The 24,017-nt window shown below is 40.5% G+C and overlaps 1 protein-coding gene across 3 annotated transcripts; it reads right to left on the bottom strand.

The window, feature by feature from the left end:
* Nucleotides 1-1,409: 1,409 nt before the first annotated feature.
* SAMD9 (sterile alpha motif domain containing 9) lies at nucleotides 1,410-23,086 on the bottom strand. Of its 3 annotated transcripts, XM_051852994.2 has the most exons (4): nucleotides 22,553-23,027; nucleotides 9,967-10,057; nucleotides 9,114-9,235; nucleotides 1,410-7,581 (listed from the first exon to the last, which is right to left on the bottom strand). In XM_051852994.2, the coding sequence occupies exon 4, from the start codon at nucleotides 7,571-7,573 to the stop codon at nucleotides 2,798-2,800; it is 4,776 nt and encodes a 1,591-aa protein (XP_051708954.2). In that variant the 5' UTR covers nucleotides 7,574-7,581; nucleotides 9,114-9,235; nucleotides 9,967-10,057; nucleotides 22,553-23,027; the 3' UTR covers nucleotides 1,410-2,797. The 3 variants fall into 3 exon arrangements, with proteins under 3 accessions (XP_051708954.2, XP_051708952.2, XP_051708955.2); XM_051852992.2 differs by lacking the exon at nucleotides 9,114-9,235 and having other exon boundaries at nucleotides 22,553-23,086; XM_051852995.2 differs by lacking the exons at nucleotides 9,114-9,235; nucleotides 9,967-10,057 and having other exon boundaries at nucleotides 22,553-23,014.
* Nucleotides 23,087-24,017: the final 931 nt, after the last annotated feature.

The following is a 24,017-nucleotide window of genomic DNA, read 5'->3' as shown; positions in this document are numbered from 1 at the left end:
TGACTCCTTGGAGTGTCTGTGTCCTCCTGACTTTACAAGGTATTTTGTTCCCAAGGTTGGAAGTGAGCTTTACGCCTACCAGAGGTAGAACAAATATTCTTGAGTCCAAGGGAGGTCAGGATGGAGACAGCAGCTGCCTATGATGGCTTAATTTGGCTTCAGCAGAATCAAACAGAAGGCAGTTCTGTCTAGAGTGAACTGGAACCTGGGACATAGTGAGAAGTGCCACCACAGGAAAGTGTGTCTAGATGTTCTAATATCTTTTTTCTTTTTTTTTTGCCAGGCAGAGTTAGACAGTGATAGAGACAGAGAGAGAGAGAGTTATAGACAGTGAGAGAGAGAGAGAGAGACAGAGAGAAAGGTCTTCCTTCCATTGGTTCACTCCCCTAATGGCCACTATGGCCGGCGCTGAGCTGATCTGAAGCCAGGAGCCGGGTACTTCCTCCCAGTCTCCCATGTGGGTGCAGGGACCCAAGCACTTGGGCCATCCTCTGCTGCCCTCCTGGGACACAGCAGAGAGCTGGACTAGAAGAAGAGCAACTGGGACTAGTACCTGGCACCCCAACTGGGACTAGAACCCGGGGTGCCGACGCCGCAGGTGGAGGATTAGCCAAGTGAGCCATGGCGCTGGCTTGGATGTTCTAATTTCTAAAGCAAGACTGTGTTTAACCAGAGAATTTGTTATTTTCCTCAAATCAAGATTGAGAGAAATAAGGCAGGTATAGAAAGGCAAATACTGCATGATCTCTCACATATGGAATCTAAAGTGTGGAACTTGTGAAGCAGAGAGTACAATGGTGGTTACCAAGTGTGCAGGGGTAGGAGCTGTCAGGAAACGAAGAGATGCTTGTCAAACTGTACAGAGTTCCAGTTAAGTTGAAGTTCTGGAAAGCTGTTGTACAGTGTGGGGACTGGAGTTAAGTATACTGTTTTGTATTGTTGAAAATTGCTACGACAACTCATTTTAAATGTTCCCACCACACACACACAACATAATGTTGTGAAGTAATGAATGTATTAATTAGCATGATTTCATCACTGCACAATGGGGAGCATAACAAAATATCACCTTGTATACCAAAGATGCAATTTTTCAATCAAAGCCCAATCACAGTAGAGTGAGCAGGTGAGTTATGGTACTGAACTTTCATGCAGAAGCAAGGGAAAAATTTCTTCCAATAAAAAAGTTCTGATGAGATTTGAAAGACAAAAAAATTGCTTATTTGGGTTTGTTTTGCAAACACAACAGTAAATTTAGAAAGCACAATCAAAAGACAAATGAGTCTAAGGTCCCCATATATGCACCAATGGCAATCTTTAACTTGGGTCCAATCTTGTCGCAATTACACTGCCCATCTACTTCTTTTTCTCCAACCCTGTCCTCTCCCACAGAATTACTTCAAAACAAATCCTAGATTGCAACTTTATTCACAAAAACTTCTGTATATATCTCAAAATAAAAACCTTCTTGAAAACATAACCAGAGTGGTAGCATCGTCTCATGGAACAAATCAACAATCACACCTTCATATTTTCAAATATGAGTTGAAATCTTGCAAATTTCTTACTGCCTAATCATGTCTTTTAGAATTAGTTTGTTTAAATCAGGGTCCAAAGTCAACATATTGCATTTAGCTGGTGTGTCTCCCAAGTCTCTTGTAATGTGTGGATTCCTGCTCCCTTTTGGGTCCTTTGCAATTTCTTTGATTTCCTCATCTGTCTCTTGAGTTTCCTTCTCCTGGGTATCGTTGATTGCATTTTTATGCTGGTGTTTAACATGATTCTTTCTTTTCTGTGTTTCTTTGAAGTGGGAAGTAAGATCCAGAGGCTGGATAAAATTCAGGATTAATTATCTGGCTCATGTTTCACAGATACTGTGTGTGTTCCTCTAATACTTCTAGACCTCTAGCATCAGATTCTTTCACTCTGATGCCAATATCGTTCAGAATTCAGGACAAGCTGTTTCATCTCTTCCAAAGTTGCTTCTTTCGGCTTACTTTCTAATGATTTTGGCAGTCAGTGACAATTGTCCATATCCATAATTTTATGAGGGGGAATTACATTTTAATTATACCTCACTGGTTGATTTCTTCAGTACACAGCTCTTCCCAGTACAAGGGGATTCTGTGGGTAGAGGGCTCATTGGTCTTTTCACAGTAGTCCTTTTTGTTCAGTAGTCTTTGGAGTCTGGGTATCTGTGTTTGATTTGTTTGTTTGGAGGAGGTACTTACGAGTGTATTACCTTCAGCTATTTGGTTGGTCTTCTGTTTTGAAAGATGTCACGGAGATGATCCCTTTATGCCATACTTGATAAGAACAGATGTTGCTCCTCAAAGTGAGAGGATTTTACTTTTTTCATGAAATGTTTTCCAGACATTTTAATGTCTTAGAACTATGACTATTTTTCCCTGTTCTGAAAAATTTCACTCTTGATAGGAAAGTAGCCAAGCTTCTAGTCCATGTGTTGGCGGAGTGATTGGGGGAAGTGGTCTGGTCCTGTATGGCCAGCTTACTACATTTACTTCTCCTTATTCCATCCTTAGGACTTCATTATTTTTTCCTTGGTGGTGTTAAACAAACCAGGGAAGAGGACTGCTCCTTTCCACATCTCTCACCCTTTCCTTCACCAGAGTCTTTTTAGGACTCATAAGATGCAGAAGTGGACAGTAAATACTTTATGGACAGGCCTGAAGAGCTGTTGGGGTTGTATCTACAAATTTATACAATAAGTCTTGGATTTAAAAAACAAAATTGGTGATACTGAGACCACATTCCAGGGGGAGAGGAGATTAGGCTCTTAAATGATCTCAATATCATAAGCAAGTGGGCCTCCAATGGAAAATCCCAGATAAAAAGACACTTTGTCTATGCTTCTACCACTTCTAAGTTGACCCCAGAAAGCAGGAGTGATGGGTAATGTGATTTTGTCGCTGACTCCATATTCTATATATAAACAGTTATTTTCAGCTCGACCCTGTAAACGAAGTAGAAGTTCCTGGACTTTTCTCTCCTTCCATACATCTCCACTTTGCCACAAGGAATTAATATCAAGTGTCTTTTCAAAGCATTGATCAATTTTTCCTTTGTGGACAAGTCTGTTCATATTGTTACCTTTTCCAAGAAAGAAATATGCAATGGGTTGCTTTGTACGATACATGTGTTTATACTGCCCCCTGAAAGAGTTCTCCAGCGACTGAGCATACTTTTCCATTTGTTTAGAATCCTGATCCAGCTGTTGGTTTTCTGGCCAGAATAAGAGCGAAGCTAGGAAATAAGGTTCTGAAAAGCGGCAATTCAGGCCTACTTGTTGCAAAATTTCTTGAAGCTGATCTTTCAGTTTTTTAATTGTCTTCACTGACTTGGAGGTAGGTTTAATGCAGGAGAGAATGATGTTGGCTAAAATGAAATTTTGCTTTTCCTTTAGCTGGATTTTCTCAGTGCTTTGTTCAAAGAGAAACGTGTACTTATGCACTATATTTTCCATGGTGCTTATTGCGTGTTCTTGACTTTTGACAAGATATTCCAGGAGCCCTGAAAACTTGTCTGCTTTTAAAGCTTCCAGGCTTCTCCTGCATTCCTGTACTTGAAGTGACAAACTGATCTTTGATCCAAGACCTTTGCTTAATATCTCCGCTGAGGGACCAAATATATCTAGATACCTCTTAAAACATGTAGCCACCTTTCTCCGAGTTTTGGTCTCTTCATTTTGCTTGATGTTGTTCCTTGGCTTTAGAAGGACAAAGTAATCATCAAAAAAATCAAAGGACTTTTTTAAAGAAAATCGTAAATTGGTCAGATAAGGAATGAAATTCTTGAGGACTGACTTAAATTCATTGTTTGAGTCCCCTGGAATATCACTGGTTCCTGAGACAAAATTGACCATATCTTTTTTCGATAGTTCATTTTTATTGTCAAAGAAAGGGATGAGCTGGAGAATCTGGATTGTGTAGAGTCCCACTTCTATCTCTCCTTGGTAACCAGCTATGTTGTACGTATCATACCTCCTCTTTGACTTCTGGTACAGGCGCTCCTTCCCTTCATATTCTCTGTCTTCACTTTGCCGTTGAGATTCTTTGAATGCTTCTGCTGCATGTACTGCTAATTGCAAAAGGTCAGTGAGATCATTAGCTGAAATGGTATTGCCTCGCCCATTATCCTCTATCCACCATCTTAGTTTACTTTTGTAAACTTGACCCAGTGTATCTGAGATATAAGAATTGTAGGGTTCTAATTTTTTTGCTTCTTTCGCCCAATGTAGAGCATTGCTGAAGTCCTTCTCTTTAATGTAGAAATGTCTTGCCAAGGCTTGGCGAATGAATGCATTTTTGTTGAACCGATTGATACCTTTTTCTAATACCTTCTTAACTGCGTCATTTCCTTCATCTTTATGTAACGCTTCAATGAATGGGGAGAACCAATTTCCTGTTTCATCTTCATGCTCATTACGGTGTCTTGTGAGCAACAGTGTCTGCACATCTTGCAAAAATTTGCTTTTCCCTATACCAGTCTCATAGAACAAATTTTCTGTTAACATATCCAGCATCATCTGACTTCTACCCAAGCCATAACTGTTCTTCAGTTCTTCCAATGAGAGACTTGCAATCAACGGATGAATGATACGCACTCCACAGTACATCCCACATTCTAACACCTCTGTTCTTATCAGAATTGTAGAATAGGTGCCCATCTTTTCTTCAAGTTTTTCTGTTCCCCAGAAAGCTTTCTTATTTGCAATTCCTAGGAAATTCTCACACTGTGACAGTGAAATGGTAGTATCAGGCACGTATGAATTAAGAAGAGCCAGAAAAGAGAAGAGCTTTGCTTCCTTGGTGGAAGGATCCTGCCCTTTCAAGATATTTCTGACAACATTTTCTATGTACTCTTTATTAAAGTTTGTTTTCATGATCATGAAGGAATAAAAGTCTTCAAAGTTATCGTACTCTTTTTTGATCTTTTCCAATTTAAGCTCGAAAGCTCTCTGTTCTTTGGGAGACAGGTGGTGTAACAGGGCAACACTATCTGGGATCTTTGCACTTTTTTCGGGGTTTTGTGATCTCATACAATTTAGGATGATCACTAGAGGTTTTTCATATCGAATGTGCTTTTCAGCTACAGCTGTTTGAATAGAAGACTGCAGAAGGAAGACATTGTCTTGCTCTTCAAAATCATCAACAAGGAGTAGTACAGGTAAGTATTCCTGATGGTTGGTTGTCCCATAGGTTATTAAATTGGTCACCTGTTCTCCAATTTCAGAAAAATCCACGGTCTTATTTTTCAGCACAGCACATCTGAACTTCTTCCTTAGTTCCCAGAGAATATGCATAGCCAAGGTGGTCCCTCCACAACCGGGATGATGGTACAGGTGGATAATTTTGGCGCATATTGGCTTAGAAGAATCTGCCCAGTTTTGAATCATTGCTTCAAGTCTTTCATATTTATCCCTTTTGACAAAAGCTGAAGAATGGTTTTCGGAAGAAAAATAGAAGTTCCACCATGAGACTTTGCCACCTCGATAGAAAGCTTTCTCTTTTGATGCCTTGAATTCAAGGAATTTCTTTTTGTCATCCTTTAACAGTGTATCTTCACATTCGTTTTCACAGAGAATTTCCAGAGCAGTCATGGTATCTTCTTGCTTTTTCAGCAGGACAGTAGATGAACCAATAGACGGCAAAAATCTCTTTGAAGACTGAGTGACAGATTTTAGTTTAAGAATTGTGCCGTTTATCTCTTGAAGATTTAAAGCAGAGATACACTGGTTTGACAATTCATCTTGCTCTTTTGTTAATCTTGCTTCAAGCAGATCTTTCCATCCCTGACATATTTGTGGATGTACACAAATACACAGTATATTTTCCATTCCTTTGAGATCTTGGTAGAAAGCACAAAACGTCTCGATGAGGGGGTCTCTTGGGTCGTCCACAGGGGAGAGTAATAAAAATACTACCAAAAACTTTCCTTTGGGCATTACGTCTTCATGTGTCAGAAATGAAATCAGTTTCCTGACTTCAGATGCTCTCTCTCTCTGCCAGGAAATCGGATCCAAGGGTTTATACTTTTCAATGCCAAGGTCTGACCGGCCATTACAGAAAATCCAGCTGGGTTGCTGGTAGAGATTCAGATTGGAAATCATCTCATTTGTTGTGGTTTTCCCTTCTGAGTATTGACTTGGAAAGTGAAGGTTTGCCAGTCTGCTTTCTTTGAAACTTCTAACTACTCCGTTACTTTCAGATTCAGGATCAAACTCCAACACAGCAAACCACTTAATTTCCTTTAGAAAATCCAAATATTGTATTTGATTTGGATGACACTTGTTTGTTACAAGAATGTACCAGTCATAGTATGAATTATCTAACAAATCCTGGTTTCCTGTCAACAGTTCAACCAGCCTGAACCCTTCATGTCTGTTGTTTGTTTTGGCTGTGCAGTTGTCTTCTGCTTCTTTCCTAGACTCTGCCAGTGTTTTTAAATTTAATTTGAACATTTTGAAATCTGTTTTAGTTTTCACGATGTTCACAGTTCTGGCCCCATCTCGCACCAAGACTGAGAATTTTGAACTTTGTTCCCACTTTTTGTTGTTGTTGTCGTAAATTTGCTTTTTAATCTGGAAATAGTCATGTCCACATACAGAGTAATGTGGAATGACATCCACCTCAATAACAAACCTGTCAGACACAGTACTATCTGGAAGTAAAACTTCCACAAATCTTGGCACTCGAATGCAACTCTTTGCTTGTTGAACTTGATGCTCTTCAAAATACTTGGGTATCATCTCATCGAAGTGGTCAATGAGAGCATTCTTGGTGATACTGGCAAGTTTCACACCAACAATTTGCCCCTGGGGTTTGTCTTTAACTCCAAAATGAATGGTGCCATTGGTACGTGAATTCATGCAAGCAGAAGCAAATTCGAAAACCTCATTGCTAAATTTCATTTTCCCATCCTCTTCTGTGTTTTTTTCTGCATTTGTAAAGGCTTTGTATTCATGTATTGGATCAATGAGATTGTGTGGTCCTGTCTCAGGCTGTAGAATAAAATGGAGTTTGTAACGCCATTGCTCATCAAATTTATTAAAAGGATGTGACCGGCATGATGGTTCTTTGGCTGGCAGCTTTTCTTTCGTGTCTCCTCTTTCATCTTCATTGTCCGTGAGCTCAGTTTTTGGTGACTTAGGCTCTTTCTCACCTGGACTCGCAGCAGAGCCATCAGCCGGATCTGAGTTCTCTTTATTCTTTTGTTTTTGCTTTGAAGTGTCTCTCTTTTCCTTTTGGACCAATGGTTGTTTATTACTAACATTTTTACTGCCTTTTTTCTGCTCAGATGTCCGAATAGGGTCTTTAGAAGATGTTTTCTGCAATTCTCTGAACAGTCCTTCTATTTGGACAGCTGGTCCATGTGTTATGCCCATTTCAATAAGATCTGATTTCTTTAAAAACTTCAAGACTGCTCCACTCACATCTTGTGCAACCAAGATATCCCTGTGTTTTTGGTGGATCTTATGGCTTTCTAACCACCTGTTTACATCCTCTTTTGTCCAGTCATCTGTGTTTTCTGGAAGCTCCGGTTGTTCTGCCATGCTGATATCTATAGATGGGGAAAGAAAAAGGATTTAGTATTTTTATTAGGAAAATTTTCATACAATCAGTTTTCAATAGCATTTCTAACACATGTCTTCTAAGATTTAGAAAGTTCTAAATGACGTCAGCTAATTATCTCCTGCTATGGCTTGAGTAGGATGTGGCTCCCAGACTCCTGCAGACAGTAAAGCCCAAAGTCATCAACTGATGGTGCTGAGAGCGGAAGCTGCATCCAGCGATGGTGCCTAAGGGGTGGGCTTGGTGGGAGGTCCTTAGGTTACAGAGGATGAGCCGCTGGAAGGTAGTTCTCCACAAAGGGTTTGTTATAAAAGCCTGAGCCAGGCCTAGCTAATCTCTCTTCTTCCTGGCTTGGCACACCGTCCTGCCTCCCTCTTGCTCTCCGATGTTCCGTGCCACCTCAGGACTCTGCAGCAATGACTCCATTGTCTTCCGCTGAACCAGCAGGATGGCCCCATCTTGAAATGCGCTAATCTGAATGTGACTTGATTCCCCAATTCATGCAGGTATTCAACTCCCCAAATCTTCTGTTCAGGTACTGGGAGGGTGGGAACAGAAGCCACAGAACAACAGAACAGAAGCCGTGGAACAGAAGGAAGTGGTTAATAGGAGCGAGATGCTAGGTGGAGCCTCCCTGGTAGCTTTAGAAGGAGAGACTACACAGAGGAACATGCGCCCTGACTTTGTGCTCCTGTGATCCGGCGGTCTGCAGCAGACGCCAGGTCTGAAGGACCACCTGGTCTAGGGCTGTGAGGCTCCAAAACTGTGAGCCCAAGTAGACTTCTCTTCATGGGTAGCTTCTCTCAGGTATTTCATTGATGGTAAAAAAAAAAAAAAAAAAAAAAAAAAAAAAAAAAAAGCTGACTGATACAGACTGTGAAGCTGCAAAACCATCAGCCCAAACAAACCTACTTCCATCATAAATAGCTTTTCATAGGCATTTCATTGTGGTGACTAAGCGCTGACTCATACAGTTCTTACCATCACCACTTTCTTTTGCATCCTTACAGAGAAATGCCACCAAATACGAGTACATAGACACTTTCTTGGTCATATTTTTTGGTTGTATAAGTGGTAGCATACCAGGCACAATTCTCTTCTCTGGATTCATTCATTAAGGGTATTGTGGGGATGCTTGTAGTCAATATATATAGAACTGTTTTATTTAGTTGATGATTATTTGCTATAATGTCTGTTTGCTATATTATTTAAAATATAACAATTCTATAGAAAATAAGAGGAAAAATAAGGATATATGAAAACAGCTAAGAATGAAATAGCTTTTGAAACATGTTATTATGATAGACATAAAGCAAACAAAACATAGGAGCGTTAAGGATTGTTAGGAACTAATAGAAGGGCCAAGATAGTAAATAGTCATGAGATAAACAGGAAGCACAGTGGTTTTGAGGTCTTAACTGGGTAACTGTGGGGGACACCTTCTACTGGAGAAGCATAAACAAAATCCAGAACAACCTATCAGGCTCACTAATGACCTATATTTGTAGTCGGCATACTTACTCCTTTGTAGCTCTCTGATGACAGCAAGTGAATAGCATTTACAGAGCCTCTTGTATCTGCTGAACCCCTTTGGACAGACCTCTAAAACCCAGTTCTTGAAATTTCACAATCAAGGGGGAGTGCTGGCATAGCAGATAGGGGGAGAGAGGACATGTGAGTTTTATAACTCAGGAAATGAGATCCTTGTATTTAACCAAAGTGCATTATCTACTTTTTTTCCCTGTGTGTATTTGGATAGATTTCACAATGCATGAGCTTCAAGTGTCTTTATTTGGTCTTTGAACTGTTCTCTTCCATGATATCTGAGTAGTGAATTTGGGGGCTACTATTGTACTGAAGTATTTTTTTCACATAATAATTAATAGCGACTGATTTCTGAACAATAACTGGCATAATGCTTTGTGCTGAAAATTGTCAGACTACTCTCTGGTAATCTAGGCTACAGAAATATAGCAATACTTAGAAGAAAAAAATCCAAATAATAATAATCTGCCTTAAATACTATTCAAATATGTAAGCCATTACAATGAATGATATTTTCATTCATTGTGAGAGAAATCAAAGTGACACAGGAGACAGCCTGGGGAATGATGGCAGGTGGATTACTTACCCCCAGTTTCAAGAACAAATGCCAAGAAATATTGCTATCCAGAGGTAGACACATATTTGGGGTTGGGATTTCCATTTCTTTCTAGACATAGAGATGCCAGAGCTACAGTCCAAGATTTAAGTCATTTTTGTGGGGGAATTAGGTAATTTCCATACGCACAGAAAGTACACAAGAAGCATGACTTACACTTGTATCAGCATAAAATAGGCAGTTACATTTAAACAAAATTAAGAGAAAACCTACCTCTTCTATAATCCCACAATGATGGAAAATCCAGAAGATTTAATGCCTTCTTAAAAAGTGAGTTAAATGAATTTTCTCTTTATAATTTGCTCTGTAGAAATTAAGAAAATCAAATTAAAAATAATCCAGACAGACAAAAACATTAGAGGAGGAGACAGATTTACTTCAGATGTACCAGACTTTAAAGAGAATTCCCAGCCTGCGCCGCGGCTCACTAGGCTAATCCTCCGCCTTGCGGCGCCGGCACACCGGGTTCTAGTCCTGGTCGGGACGCTGGATTCTGTCCCGGTTGCCCCTCTTCCAGGCCAGCTCTCTGCTGTGGCCAGGGAGTGCAGTGGAGGATGGCCCAAGTACTTGAGCCCTGCACCCCATGGGAGACCAGGAGAAGCACCTGGCTCCTGCCATTGGATCAGCACGGTGCGCCGGCCGCAGTGCCCCAGCCGCGGCGGCCATTGGAGGGTGAACCAATGGCAAAAGAAGACCTTTGTCTCTGTGGGATGGGGGGAAATATTTTAAAATCGTGTATCAGATACTAGGTTAGTATCCAGACTTGAACCTGGCACTCTGATAGGAGATGCGAGTGTCCCAAGCAGCTGTATCTGTTGTATTAGTCAGCTTTTTGTCACTATAATGAAGTACTCGAGGAAACTAACTTTATAAAGAGCAAAGTATTTTTAGCTCACAGTTATGGATATTAAGTCCAAGTTTGAGCAGTCCCACTGGTTTGGTGTCTGGTGAGGGTGGTGGATGGCAATGTTTCAGCATGTGCAGAGGAAAGATCCGATGGTCAGCTAGGAAACAGCGCGGGGTGGGGGCACTGGGCTGACCCACCCGCGTTTACAACCAACTGCTTCTCAAGGGCATGCCCCCAAAGACGTAAGGGCCTCTCACTAGCTAACTCCTAAGCACTATAATTGGAATTTCACTCTCAGGATCATTAGCTTTTGATTTTGGGGTTCAAAGATCAGAGCCAAATCATATCCAAACTGCACCATGTGAAGAGATGGTGAGTTGTTCTGTGCTGGGAACAGGCTCTCAGTTTTGAAAGATCTGTTGAACAGCAGTTTGACTATGCTTAACATTATTGGACTGCACACTGAAAAATGGTTAAGATTGAATATTTTATGTTGTGTGTTTTTAGAAATTAATAAAAAAGTCTCCTGCCTCCTCTTGTTTACAAGCAGGAAGTTTATTTATTTATTCATTTATATAAAGATTTATTTATTTCTTTGAAAGCTAGAGTTACACCGAGAGAGAGAGGCAAAGAGACAGATCTTCCATCTGCTGGTTCACCTTCCAAGTGGCCGCAACAGCTGGACCTGCGCTGACCTGAAGCCAGGGGCCAGGAGCTTCTCCTGGGTCTTCCACACGGGTGCAGGGGCCCAAGGGCTTGGGCCATCCTCTACTGCTTTTCCAGGCCATAGCAGAGAGCTGGATCAGAAGTAGAGCAGCCGGGACTCGAACCGGTGCCCATATGAGATGCCAACACTGTAGGCAGTGGCTTTACCCGCTATGGCACAGGGCCGGCCCCAGCAGTTTATTTAAATAGAGGGAAGGGGGCCGGTGCCACGGCTCACTAGGCTAATCCTCCACTTGTGGCACTGGCACCCCAGGTTCTAGTCCTGGTCGGGGTGCCAGATTCTGTCCTGGTTGCTCCTCTTCCAGGCCAGCTCTCTGCTGTGGCCCGGAAAGGCAGTGGAGGATGGTCCAAGTGCTTGGGCCCTGCACCCACATGGGAGACCAGGAGAAGCACCTGGCTCCTGGCTTCGGATCGGCGCAGCGCGCCAGCCGAGGCGGCCACTGAGGGGTGAACCAATGGGAGGAAGAGCTTTCTCTCTGTCTCTCTCTCTCTCACTGTCCACTCTGCCTGTCAAAAAAATAAATAAATAAAAAAATAAATAAATAGAGGGAAGGAGTAATGACAATAGCTTACTAGCTAGATTAGAAATAAAGATACACAAACAGGAACATGATACTCTGAAAGTTCATGTTGGTTCTTCCTCTCAGAATACAGCATAGATTTTACTTTGTCCTAATTCTCCCTAAGAACAACTAAAAACTCTAGAAAAAATTATATGTAATGAAAGGCAAAAAGGCAAAATTCAGTAATGAAGAGAAAGCACTTAGTGGGTTGTCTCTACAGAAGAACAGAGAAGAAAGGAATGAATCAATGAGCTGGAAGATAGAATAGTAGAAAGTAACCTGCATGGACAAGAAAGAGAACATAGACTACTGGAAAGTCAGTGGAGCCTCAGAGTCTGTAGATGATAATCAAAGATTTAATATTTATATCATTGGAGTCCTGGAAGAATAGAAAGAGTAAGTGACTGCAGTAGTACTTAAAGAAATGATACGTGATACTAGAGCCTAGGGAGATTACTGATGCCATAAACAAGAGTGTCAAATTGTTAAGTCAACAACAGGAGTCACTGTGTACTTACTTCTCATGTGGGATCTGTCCTTAATGTGTTGTCCAATGTGAAGTAATGCTATAACTAGTACTGCAACAGTATTTTACACTTTGTGTTTCTGTGTGGGTGCAAACTGATGAAATCTTTACTTAATATATACCGAATTGATCTTCTGTATATAAAGATAATTGAAAATGAATCTTGATGTGAATGGAATGGGAGAGGGAGTGGGAGATGGGAGGGATGTGAGTGGGAGGGAAATTATGGGGGGGGAGCCATTGTAATCCATTAACCATACTTTGAAAATTTATATTTACTAAATAAAAAATAAATAAAAAAGAAAATAAAAAATAAAGAAATGATACCTGAAAACTTCTCCAATTTTGCAAAAAAAATTAATAATAATAAACATAACTACAGATTCAGGAATTTGAAGGAACTACAAACAGGATCAACCAAAAAAAATCTATACCAAGATGTATCATACTCAAATATTTAAAAGCTTAAAACAAGAAAAAATATTCCCCCTACATAGGAAAAACAATTTGAATTGCAAACCATGGAGATTAGAAGGAAATGGAATTATTATTATTAGGTGACAAATATTATTCAGACAGCAAATATTATTCAGATGTTGTCAACCTAGATTCTTATAACCAGTAAAAATATTTTCAATGAATGAAGGGGAACGAAATATATTCTCAGATGAAGGAAAACTGAGAAAATTTGTTATCAGCAGATTTACCCTTAGAGAATGGCTAAAAGGGCTGGCCCTGTGGTACAGTAGGCCAAGCCTCTGCCTGTGGTGTCAGCCAGCATCCTATATGGGCACCAGTTTGTGTCCTGGCTGCTCCTCTTCCCATATAGCTCTCTGCTGTGGCCTGGGAAAGCAGTAGAAGATGGCCCAAGTCCTTGGGCCCCTGCGCCTGCATGGGAAACCTAGAAGAAGCTCCTGGCTCCTGGCTTCGGATTGGCTCAGCTCCGGCCATTGTGGCCATTTGGTGAGTGAACCAGCAGATGGAAAACATTTTTCTCTCCTTCTCTCTGTCTGTAACTCTACCTCTCAAATAAATAAATGAAACCGTAAAAGAAAAAAGAATGGCTAAAGGAAGTTCTCTAAATAGAAAAGAAATGATAAAAGAGAAGCTTAGGACATAAGGAAGAAAAAAGATGTAAAACAAAAATATTGGTAAATGCAATAGATTTCCTCCTTTTGAGTTTTATGAAGTATGTCTGATGGTTGACTCAATGTCTGATATGGTTTTAAATGCATAGTTCTAAATCAAGTGGAAACACTTGAGATAATTGTAAAAGACAGGGTAAGGAGGTGCAAAAACAAGTAATGTTTCTACTTTTCATGTAATCAGGCACTATTAACACCAGTAGACTGTCATAAGTTATGCATATATGATGTAGCATCTGGAGCAATCACTCACAGAGGTATACAAGGTGGTACACTCAGATATATGACAGATAGAAATGGAAATGTAGAAAATTTTTCAGGTAACCTATAATAAGGCAAGAAAACCTAATAGAGAAATAAAAAATAGAGAAGAAACAAAAAACACATGATAAAAAGACAGATAGAAGCCTTCATATCAGTGACTACATGGGGCTGGCATTATGGTGCAGTGGGTAAAGCTGCCACCTGTGACGCTGGCATCCCATATGGAAACCAGTTTGTGTCCTGGCTGCTCCACTTCCAACCCAGCTCTCTGTTAATGGCCTGGGAAAAGCAGCGGAAGATGGCCCGTGTGCTTGGACCCCTGCCACTCATGTGGGAGACCTGGAAGAAGTTCCAGGATCCTGGCTTTGACCTGGCCCATCCCAGCCATTGAGGCCATTTGGGAAGTGAACCAGCATGTGGAAGATCGATATCTCTCTCTCTCTCTCTCTCTCTCTCTCTCCCCCGCTCCTTCCTCCCTCCCTCCCTCCCTCTCTCTCTAACTCTGAGCTTCAAAATAAATAAATCTTTAAAAAATGCATTGAATATAAAAAGCCTTAGTTCAGAAATTAACAGACAGATGTGTCAGAATGTATTAAAAACATGACATAACTATACCTTGTCTGTAAGACACCTGAAATACAATGATACAGGTAGGTTGCAAGTGAAAAGAATAGATAAAGGTATTTTAATTAATGAATAAACACAAAGTAACTACATTAATGCCAGATAAAGCAGCCTTCAGAGCAAAGAGAATTACCAGAGACAGGAATATTATAAAATTATAATATTATAATTACAACATTATAATATTATAATTACAGCAGACAGAGCAATGCTCAAAGTATTCACCAAGCAAAAAAGTCGCAGCATGTGTGAAGTAACACGGACAGAGCTTTTACTTTGAAATAAATCCACGATTGTAGTTAGAGACTTCAGTACATGTATCTCAACAACTGATACAACATAAGACACAATAATAGTGAGGCTATAGAAATATAACAACGCTATCAACCAGCAGGTTCTAAATCACAATTACAGAACACTCCATCCAACAGTAGCAGAGTACCATTCTTTTCAGTGCCCAGGTAGATGATATCCAAAATGATAAAGCAAGCTTCAATACATTTAAAGGAATTTGAAACATACAGACTATGTTTGCCAACTATAATGGAATTTAATAGAATTAAATAACAAAGTCAAGTGGAAAAATCACTAAACACAAAGTCACACACTTTTAAATAATTCATGCACCAAAGAAAAAGTCTTCAGTGAAATAAAAAAATATAATGCAATGAGCCATAATGAAAATACAACATATCAGAATTTGTGGGACACAGGGAAAGCAGTGTAGAAAGAAAAACTTAGGGAAAAAATGCATACATTAGAAAAGAGAAAGATTCCAAAAATAAGAAAGTTTTATTTCAAAAACCTGGAAAAGTAAACCCAAAGCAATCAGAAAAGGAAGAAATAAAAAAGATAAGAGCAGGGGGCAGCACTGTGGTGTAGCAGGTTAGGCTGCCACCTTCAGCGCTGGCATCCCATATGGGCGTTTGTTCGAGTCCTGGCTGCTCCACTTTCAATCCAGCTCCCTGCTAATGTGCCTGGGAAAGCAGCAGAGGCGGATCCAGCACACATATGGGAGACCTGGAAGAAGCTCGTGGCTCCTGGCTTCAGGATGGCCCACCCCAGCTTTTGCAGCCATTTGGAGAGTGAGCCAGTGAATGGAAGACCTCTCTCTTTATCTCTTCCCCCCTCTCTGTAACTCCGCCTTTCAAATAAATAAAATCAATCTTTTTTTTTTTAAAGAGTAGAACTAATTAAATTGAAAATAGAAAAACAATGGAAAAAATAAGTGAAACAAAGATTTGCCTTTTTGGATTTATGAATAAAATTCTCTACAAAACTAACAGAATAAAAAAGAGAAAACACAGTTTACTAATAAGAGAAATGAAACAGTGAATATAATTTCAAACCCTATAATGCTCAAAAGGACAAGGAGAGAGTACAAGGAACAACTTTATACACATAAATCTGGTAACTCAAAATGGATGAACTTCCACAAGTCATCCTACATGAAACAGATATTTTGTATAGCCTCCTAACTTCTAAGAAAATTTGATTTGAACCGTAGAAATATTCTGCAAAAGAAAACCCCCAGTTTTGTAGGAGAATTCCACCAACCACTTAAAGGACTAATGTTGCTTTTATACAACCTCTTCCTGGAAATAGAAAAAGAAGAATGCTTCCAAATTCATTTCTGAAACTAGTATTGCCTTATTTGCAAAACAAGACAAAGGCAGTGCAGAAAATCCTTACATACCACTAGCAAGTGGAACTCAGCAATATAGATGAGAATTATCACCAGATCAAATGATGTCTGGTCCAGGAACGTAAAATGGTTCAGTATTTAAAGTCAGTAAGTGAAGTGTGCCATATTTACAGGCCTCAGAGGAAAAAAAGAACCCAATCATATCAACAGATGCAGAAAAACCATCTGACAAAATTCAACATACATTCATAATAGAAATTCTCAGAAAACTAGGGCTAAAGTTGAGCTTGATAAAGAGTACCTATAAAAAAAACCTTCAGCTGACAATATAATTATTGGTGAAAGAGTGTAGCTTTTCCCTTAAAATTGGAAATTAGGCGAGGATAACCACTCTTAGCAGTTTTATTCAACATAGCCTTGAAAGTTCTAGCCAGTGCAATAAAACAAGAAGACAAAATAAAAACATAATGTGTGGGAAGGAAGGAATAAAGCTGTCACTACTTTCAGATGATTGTCTAAATAATGCAAAGAATGCACAAAAATATTCATAGGACCAATAAATTTCAAAATGAAAGATAACCATGTAAAAAAAACTGTCTTGCTCTATAATAGCAATAGACACAAGAACACTCAAATTAAAATCAATTGTATTTAGAGTCACTTAGAAAAATTCTCCTGAAATACTTAGGTATAAATCTAACAAAACATATAGACTTATGCTGAAAAGTACAAAACACTGATCAAAGAAATCAAAGAATACCTAAATAAACTGAGAGACATAACGTGTTCACAGACTGGGAATTTTACGTAGTAAGGGTGTTAAGTCCCCAAATCATAGCACTAGTTTAGAATAATTGTATGGGGATTTCAGCATGACTCCTGTTGAAAGAATTGGTCACTGTAAAATTTACATGGAAAGGCAAAGGAAGTACAATAATTCAGATAATTTAAGAAGTTTTATAAGAATAAAATGAGGGCAATTGATTTTTCTAGACTCATAACTACAGTAATCAAGGCTACATGATATTGGTGGGGAAATAGACACATTGTTAATGGAACAAAGTAGGACTTCAGAGGTAGACTCACACAAATATATCTAATTGATTTCTGACAAATATGCAAAAACACGTTTATGGAGATAGAATAATTGTTTCAGCAAATGATGCCCAAGTCATTGGGCATTCATGGACAAAAATAAAACAAAAAATGGAAACTCAACCTGACCTCCTCATACCTTATTCAAAAATTAACTTAGAACAAGTTGTGAAATTAAATATAAAATGTAAAACTGGAAATCTTAGAGAAGAGAAATATCCAGGAGAAAATATAGTTCTTAAAGCATGATCCATAAGAGGATAAAGTGGCAAATTGAAACTCTGTCTAGGCCGCCGCTGTGGCACAGCGGGTGGAAACCCTGGTCTGAAGCGCTGGCATCCCACATGGGCTCTGGTTCTAGTCCCGGCTGCTCCACTTCCAATCCAGCTCTCTGCTGTTGCCTGGGAAAGCAGTAGAAGATGGCCCAAGTCCTCGGGCCCCTGCACCCGTGTGGGAGACCTGGAAGAAGCTCCTGGCTTCGGATTGGCACAGCTCCGGCCATTGTGGCTATCTAGGGAGTAAACCATCGGATAGAAGACCTCTCTCTCTATCTCTACCTCTCTATGTAATTCTTTCAAATAAATAAAAAAAATCTTTAAAAAAAGAAACTCTAATTAAAAACTATTTTCTGCAAAAGACTATAAAAAAGACTGTTATAAAAAAAGGAATAAATTATTGACATAACAACCTACCTAATTCTCCAGAGAATTACACTGAGTGGGAAAGGCCAATCCCCAAATGAGTTAGTCTGTACAACTCCATGTGGGCAGCATTCTTGAAATGGTAAAAATTCTAGAAAAAAATCTCTTCTAGAAAGAGACTGATAGTTACCTGGGGATAACGAAGTGGGTTTAGCTATAAAAAAGCAACATGAGAAATCCTTAAGGTGATGGGATTGTTTTATGTTCTGAATGTATTAAAGTCAATATTTTGGTTGTGATTTTGTACTCTAGACTGTAGGACTTTACCAAAAGTGGGATAAGTGACACAGAGTACCTCATTATTTCTTAACAACTCTATGTGAACTGTAACAATCTCAAAAGTTTAACTGAAAAATAAAAAATTACAATGGCATACATTAAAGAAGAAATATGTAGAATTGAATAGCAGTGAAAATGCTGCCTATCAAACTTTATAAAAAAAACAGTGCCAATAATACTTGTAGAAATTTTATATAGACTTAAGTGCTTTTATAAAAATAGAAGGATGAGAAAAACATACAGTAGGTAACTTAGTAAGATTAAAGGACAACAGAAGAAATCGTAAGTAAGTGGGTAGGAAAGATGGGTGTTTGACCTGGGCTGATGCTAGTGAAGATGCCAGTATTCCACTTGGCAGTGCCTGGCTTCAACACCTGTCTCCAGGTTCTGACTCCAGCTTCCTGCTAATGCAGACACTGGGAGGCAGGGTGATGGCTCAAGTGATTGATGATGGATCCCTGCCACCCACATGGAGACCTGCATTGAATTCCTGGCTCTTGGCTTCAGGTCTGGCCCAGCCCTGGTTGTTGTGGGCACTTAAGAGAGTGAACAAGTGGAAGGAGGCTCTCTCTTTCTGCTTCTCAAAAAAATTACAAAGAAAAAGAAGAAATGAGAAAATAAGGAGCTGAGTTCTATAAAATGAAAAAAGAGATTTAACAAAGCCCTAAAGTTGTTCTTGATAAAGAATAATAAAATTGACTCATTCATGGAAAGATTTACAAAGAAATCCAAGGATTCTTAAAAAACTTTGCAGAAAATTCAGTTGAGCTTTGTTCATTTTGGTGCAAAAGAAAGAAAATTCATGCATAATTTTTATAACATCTCCCATGAGCTTTTTGATGTACCCTTGCAAAAGACCCATGGCACAAGTAATTGACATCAAATGCTGTAAAAAAGAAAGGGATTAGAAGTCATTGCCACCAATTTTAGGTAAATAAATCTCAAAGATGAAAATAACTGAAGAAACTCCTTGAAAAATAGAATTTATCAAAACTGACTTGAGAAGAAGTGGAAAGACCTCACTTCCTACTATGTATGAGGTGGTGATTAAAGAAGGGAACTGATGCTCCCACTGCAACATGAGGGAAGATATCAGATAAGTCATGGAACTTAAACTTTGCATTCATCACAGAGTTGCAGGTAGACTAGACTGTAATGACTAGATGAACTCGAATTCCAAAAAGGAAGGCTCCTGCTTAGGTAGGCTTTTTGGCATTTGCTGTTTCTGGGCTTGGGTTGAGGACCAGACTTGGCCTACCTTCTCTTAAACTAGGGGAGCCTTTGACAGTCATGTGAATGGATGCAACCATTAGGACCCCATAGTGCTCTTTAACCATCAAGGATGTGCAAAGTCAAACTACAATGAGACAGTACTACACACCCACCAGAATGGCTAAAATTTAACACTAACAGAAGCAAATGGATTTGGGACCAATAGAGTGCTTAGATATTGCTGGTGGGAATGTAAATTATTTCAGCTCCTCTGAGAAACTATTTGGCAATTTTTATAAAGTTAAATATATATCTGCCCTATGACTCAGCAATTCTAGCAAGAAAGATTAAATTACCGATACAGGAAAAGACAAAGATGAATCTCACGTATGTGATGTTGAGTGCAAGAGACCAGTATAGCAGAAAACATAGTGTAGGATTCCATTTATATGAAGCTTAAGAACAGGTAAAATTAATCTATTATAGAAGTTAGACTAGGAGTTACCTTTTGGTGAGAAGATATTTTTGGGGCAAGAGCACAAGAAAAACTTCTGGTGTGATGAAAATATTTTATATTTTGTTCTGGTTTGATAAATACATATAAATATTTCATAGAGTTATACTCTTGAGATTGATTTCTTTTGTATAAATTGTACTTCATTTAACTTTATTTTATTTATATTTATTCATTTCATTTGAAAGGGGGAGACAGAGAGAGAAGGAAAGAGAGATGTCCCATCTACCGGTTGACTCCCCAGATGCCTGCAACCGCCAGGGCTGAGTCAGATCAAAGCCACCAGCAAGGAACACATCCAGGTCTGCTACAGATCAGGGCAGACACTTGGCTGCTTGAGCCAGGGCGCACCTCAGCAGGAAACTGGGAAGTGGAGGCAGGAGTTAAATCCTGGCTCTGTGATTCGGGATGCGGGCATCCTGAGTGGCGGCCCGACCTCTCTGCTGAATGCTAACCACTGTGACTTCAATTAAATAGTGAATTATGCCTCCAAATTATAAAATAAATTTAAAAATGAATAAAATAGAAGAGATACTTGCATAGAAAGAGATGATGATGTATTTTGAACCAAGAATGATGACTAATTCTATTCTGGGTGTCTGGTCCTGATGTTTTACCAGACATTTCTTATGGCAGCCTCAGATTACAGGATTAGATTTTGAACACCTCATCTCCCGTTGATTCATAATGGGTTTCATAGTTGCTTGAAACTGATTCCACCCTGCTCTCGCAACCCTGCAACCTAAGTCACTTTTCATGTATCCCTTGACAGAGACCCTTCTATTGCACCTGATGGAGCTCACTTCCGTGCCATCAGCCCCACTGCAACAACCCTCGTCATTGCTGCTGCTGGGTGGGCGCAGGCACCCAGGCGTCATGCTCACTGTCACTTTTTGCCCTGTCTACCAGGATGCTTTCCTGAGCTCTCCCTCTCTCGCTCCATCAGCTGGGACTTCCCTTCCAAGCCCACCCTCAGCCCCTACTCTCTAGAATCAGGGGTGGGGAACCTTTTATTATTTTTTTTCCTAGGGGCTATTTGGTTAATTAGAATGTCATGTACAGGCCACACAGAATTATCAACTTAAAAATTCACCAGCCACAGAGTTCAACTTTGAGAAGTCCCAGCTGTGGTTGCCTTGGCAGGGCCAGACCAGGTGATTTTGCGGGCCTGTGTGGCCTGTGGGCTGGACGTCGGCCACCTGTGAGATGATATGTCACACACCAGACTAGGACCCTGAGTGGCGATTTGGATGGATGATTTCGTTTACACATGAGCTGCACACCAGGAACATACAGTCAGGTCCTCATAGAGGCTTAAAGGGATGGAGAGCTGGGTCTGCACATTTGGTTGGGAAAGTAAGAGAATAAAAAAGGAGCGAGCTGTTCCTGTTTTCCTCTACAGATTATGGATGTTTTGGTCATGACTGAACAGTTTCACTTTGATACTGCTTCCCCTAAAGCCTCTGTCTATTTTTATTCTTATAGAGGGGAAAGAAGGGGAGGGGAGGGGAGGGGACAGGAGAGAGAGATTGATTAACTGATTTTCTATCTGCTGGTTCACTCCTCAAATGCCCACAACAGCCAGCCAGGGTTGGGCCAGGAGCTGGGAACTCAGTCCAGATCTCCCACAGGGGTGCCATGGACACAGGCCTTTGCTGGAGTCCTGAGAACTGTGCCTTTCAAGAAATTAGTTTTAAAGCAGTTGCCACACTTGGAGAGTGTCCACTGTGTTGCGGGGTCCACCTGTGAATGATGTCTCCACGCTCTCTGCTGCCAAACACGGTTTTTAGGTAAAGGAGGAAGTGGAGCATACTCAGATTAGAACCCTTAGGTCAAGAAAGGAGGGAGAGGTGAAAATAAAGGTAGGAAGGAAAACTAGGCACAGCCACCGGGCACAGTCAGTGCCTGAAATAGCTACTTTCAATTTTATGTACTTGATCTGCTCACAAGGCTCTTAGCAACCAAGATTACAAAAGAAAACACAGTGTGTTTCCTGCTGCAACCCACAGACATTTCTGAACTGTGGGGCTGGTAGCTTTCCTAAGGGCAGCTGAGGACCAGGCGTCTGTCCAGAAATGCCATCCTCCCGGCCTTTTGGACTTCCTCATTGCTTCCTCGGGCAGCAAGCAGACACCTGCGGACGGGGGGCTTTTAGAAGCAGCAGAAAGTTGTAATCCCAGGACTTGGGAGTAGCATGCCTGCCTGTTTCATCTTCCTGCTTTTCTCTCTCTCCCTCTATCATCTGAACTGATATCTGCAAACATTTTATAAACTGCCGATTCCTTAGAGCGAGTGGTGAAATATCTCCTTGATGAATATACACTTTAGTATTCTCACTTTTCTTTCTAAAGATGGCTTGGGGGATTTCATCAATAAAAGTGCTTTTTTTTTGGTCCTAACTCTGCCTTTCAAAAAAAGTAAAAAAATCTTAAAAAAAAAAAGGTGTTTTTTTAATGGCGTATTGATGACTCATTTTCTAACTAATACAAAGAAGACTCCTGTCACAGCAACAAATAGTTAAGAATTTCTAGGCTTAGAATATTTTTTGTTGGGTATGTATATTTCAATTTTTTCTGCCAAAAAGTAGATTTCTTCCCATACAATAAAATGCCGATATAGGTAGTAGTAATAATAATGAATAGTAGGTATTGTACTTACCAGGTTGCTTACAGATCTCTTCTACACAGGTGAGTAGAAAATCATCTGTTTTGAGGCAGAAAGCATCTGATGTCTGTGCTTTTTCATTCAAAACAGTGTGAGACAGAATGTTGTTATCCCCGTTTTATGGAAGTTCCTTTACCTTCTGCTTCCTCAATGCCAACCCTCGTTTGCATCACCAGGGTGTGGTGCCTACGGAGGAGGAGGAGGAGGAGGTGCCTGAAGCTTTAGTTTCGCTTTCCTGGATCTCTGTTTTCAGGAGACTTCCCTCAGATCCGCGGCTGCTTTTTTTTTTTTAAAGATTTATTTATTTATTTGAAAGGCAGGGCTACAGAGAGAGCCAGCGAGAGCCTCCACCCGCTGGGCCACTCCCCGGAAGGCCGCAGGGACCAGAGCCGGGCTAATGGCCTGACCCGGAGCCCCGGAGCCCCGAGCCCGGAGCTTCCTCGGGGTCCCTGATGCGGTGCAGGGCCCCAGCCCCCCGCTCCCCGCGGGCTCTCCCGGGCGCATCAGCAGGGAGCTCGAGTCGCGACTGTGCCCCCTGGTGGTCTGCTCTGTTATAACCGTGCGCAGGCTGCCCAGAGCCCTGCTTCCTGGCCTCCATTGATTCCGTGGGAATACCTGCTCGTTCTTGTTTTCTTTCTTCTTTTTGCTTTTTAAAATTTATATAGAGAGAGCAGATTTCATGTGTTTCATACACACAGTTTTAATATTTGCAACAACATGCTTTCAATTTACTTTATAATCACATTCTCCATGAAGTAAAGAATCAACAAGCAGTCTCTCTACTTTCTTTTTAAAAAATATATTTCTATTTTTTCTTAGTCCACTTTCTGTTGCCATAGCTGAATACCTGGGACTGGGCAATCCATAAACAAAAGACGTCTATTTCTTTGAGTTCTGAAGGCGGAGAGGTCCCGGGTCTGGGGGCCACACCTGGTGCAGGCCTCTTGCTCATGGGGACCCCAGGAGTCCCGCAGTGGCACGCAGGGTGAGAGGAGCAAGCTTGCACGCTGGGAGCCCTCTGGTATCAGCCATGGGGCCTTGTGACCGCACCTCCCGAAGCCTCCCAGGTGCCCTCTTATTGAGATACCCATAAACAGGAATTCCTTCAATCCTAGGTACATTTGTGGTGGTCTTGGGCTGAAGGGCATTGGGGCTTCAAGTGTAAGATTTTGTGTTTTTTTTTTTTGTTTGTTTTAACTTGTAGTTTCGCAATTCATACACTTATAGTGTATTGGGTATAAAGTGATGGTAAGTTTTATTAATTAAATTATGCTAAGTGGAGCAGACCACGCACAGGAAGATAAATACTGCATGTTCTTATGGGCTCTAAAACAATGGCATTCACAGAAGCAGGGAACGGAGTGGTGGTTGCAGAGATGGAGGATGCGGGCAGTGAGATGATGATGGTCAAAGGCAGCAAAATGCTTTGCAGAGTGTGGTGAATCCAGTGAATGATAGC

The sequence above is a fragment of the Oryctolagus cuniculus genome, chromosome 16 (assembly GCF_964237555.1).
Source record: "Oryctolagus cuniculus chromosome 16, mOryCun1.1, whole genome shotgun sequence".
Taxonomy (NCBI): Eukaryota; Metazoa; Chordata; class Mammalia; order Lagomorpha; family Leporidae; genus Oryctolagus; species Oryctolagus cuniculus.
This window is presented reverse-complemented; position numbering and strand designations above follow the sequence as displayed.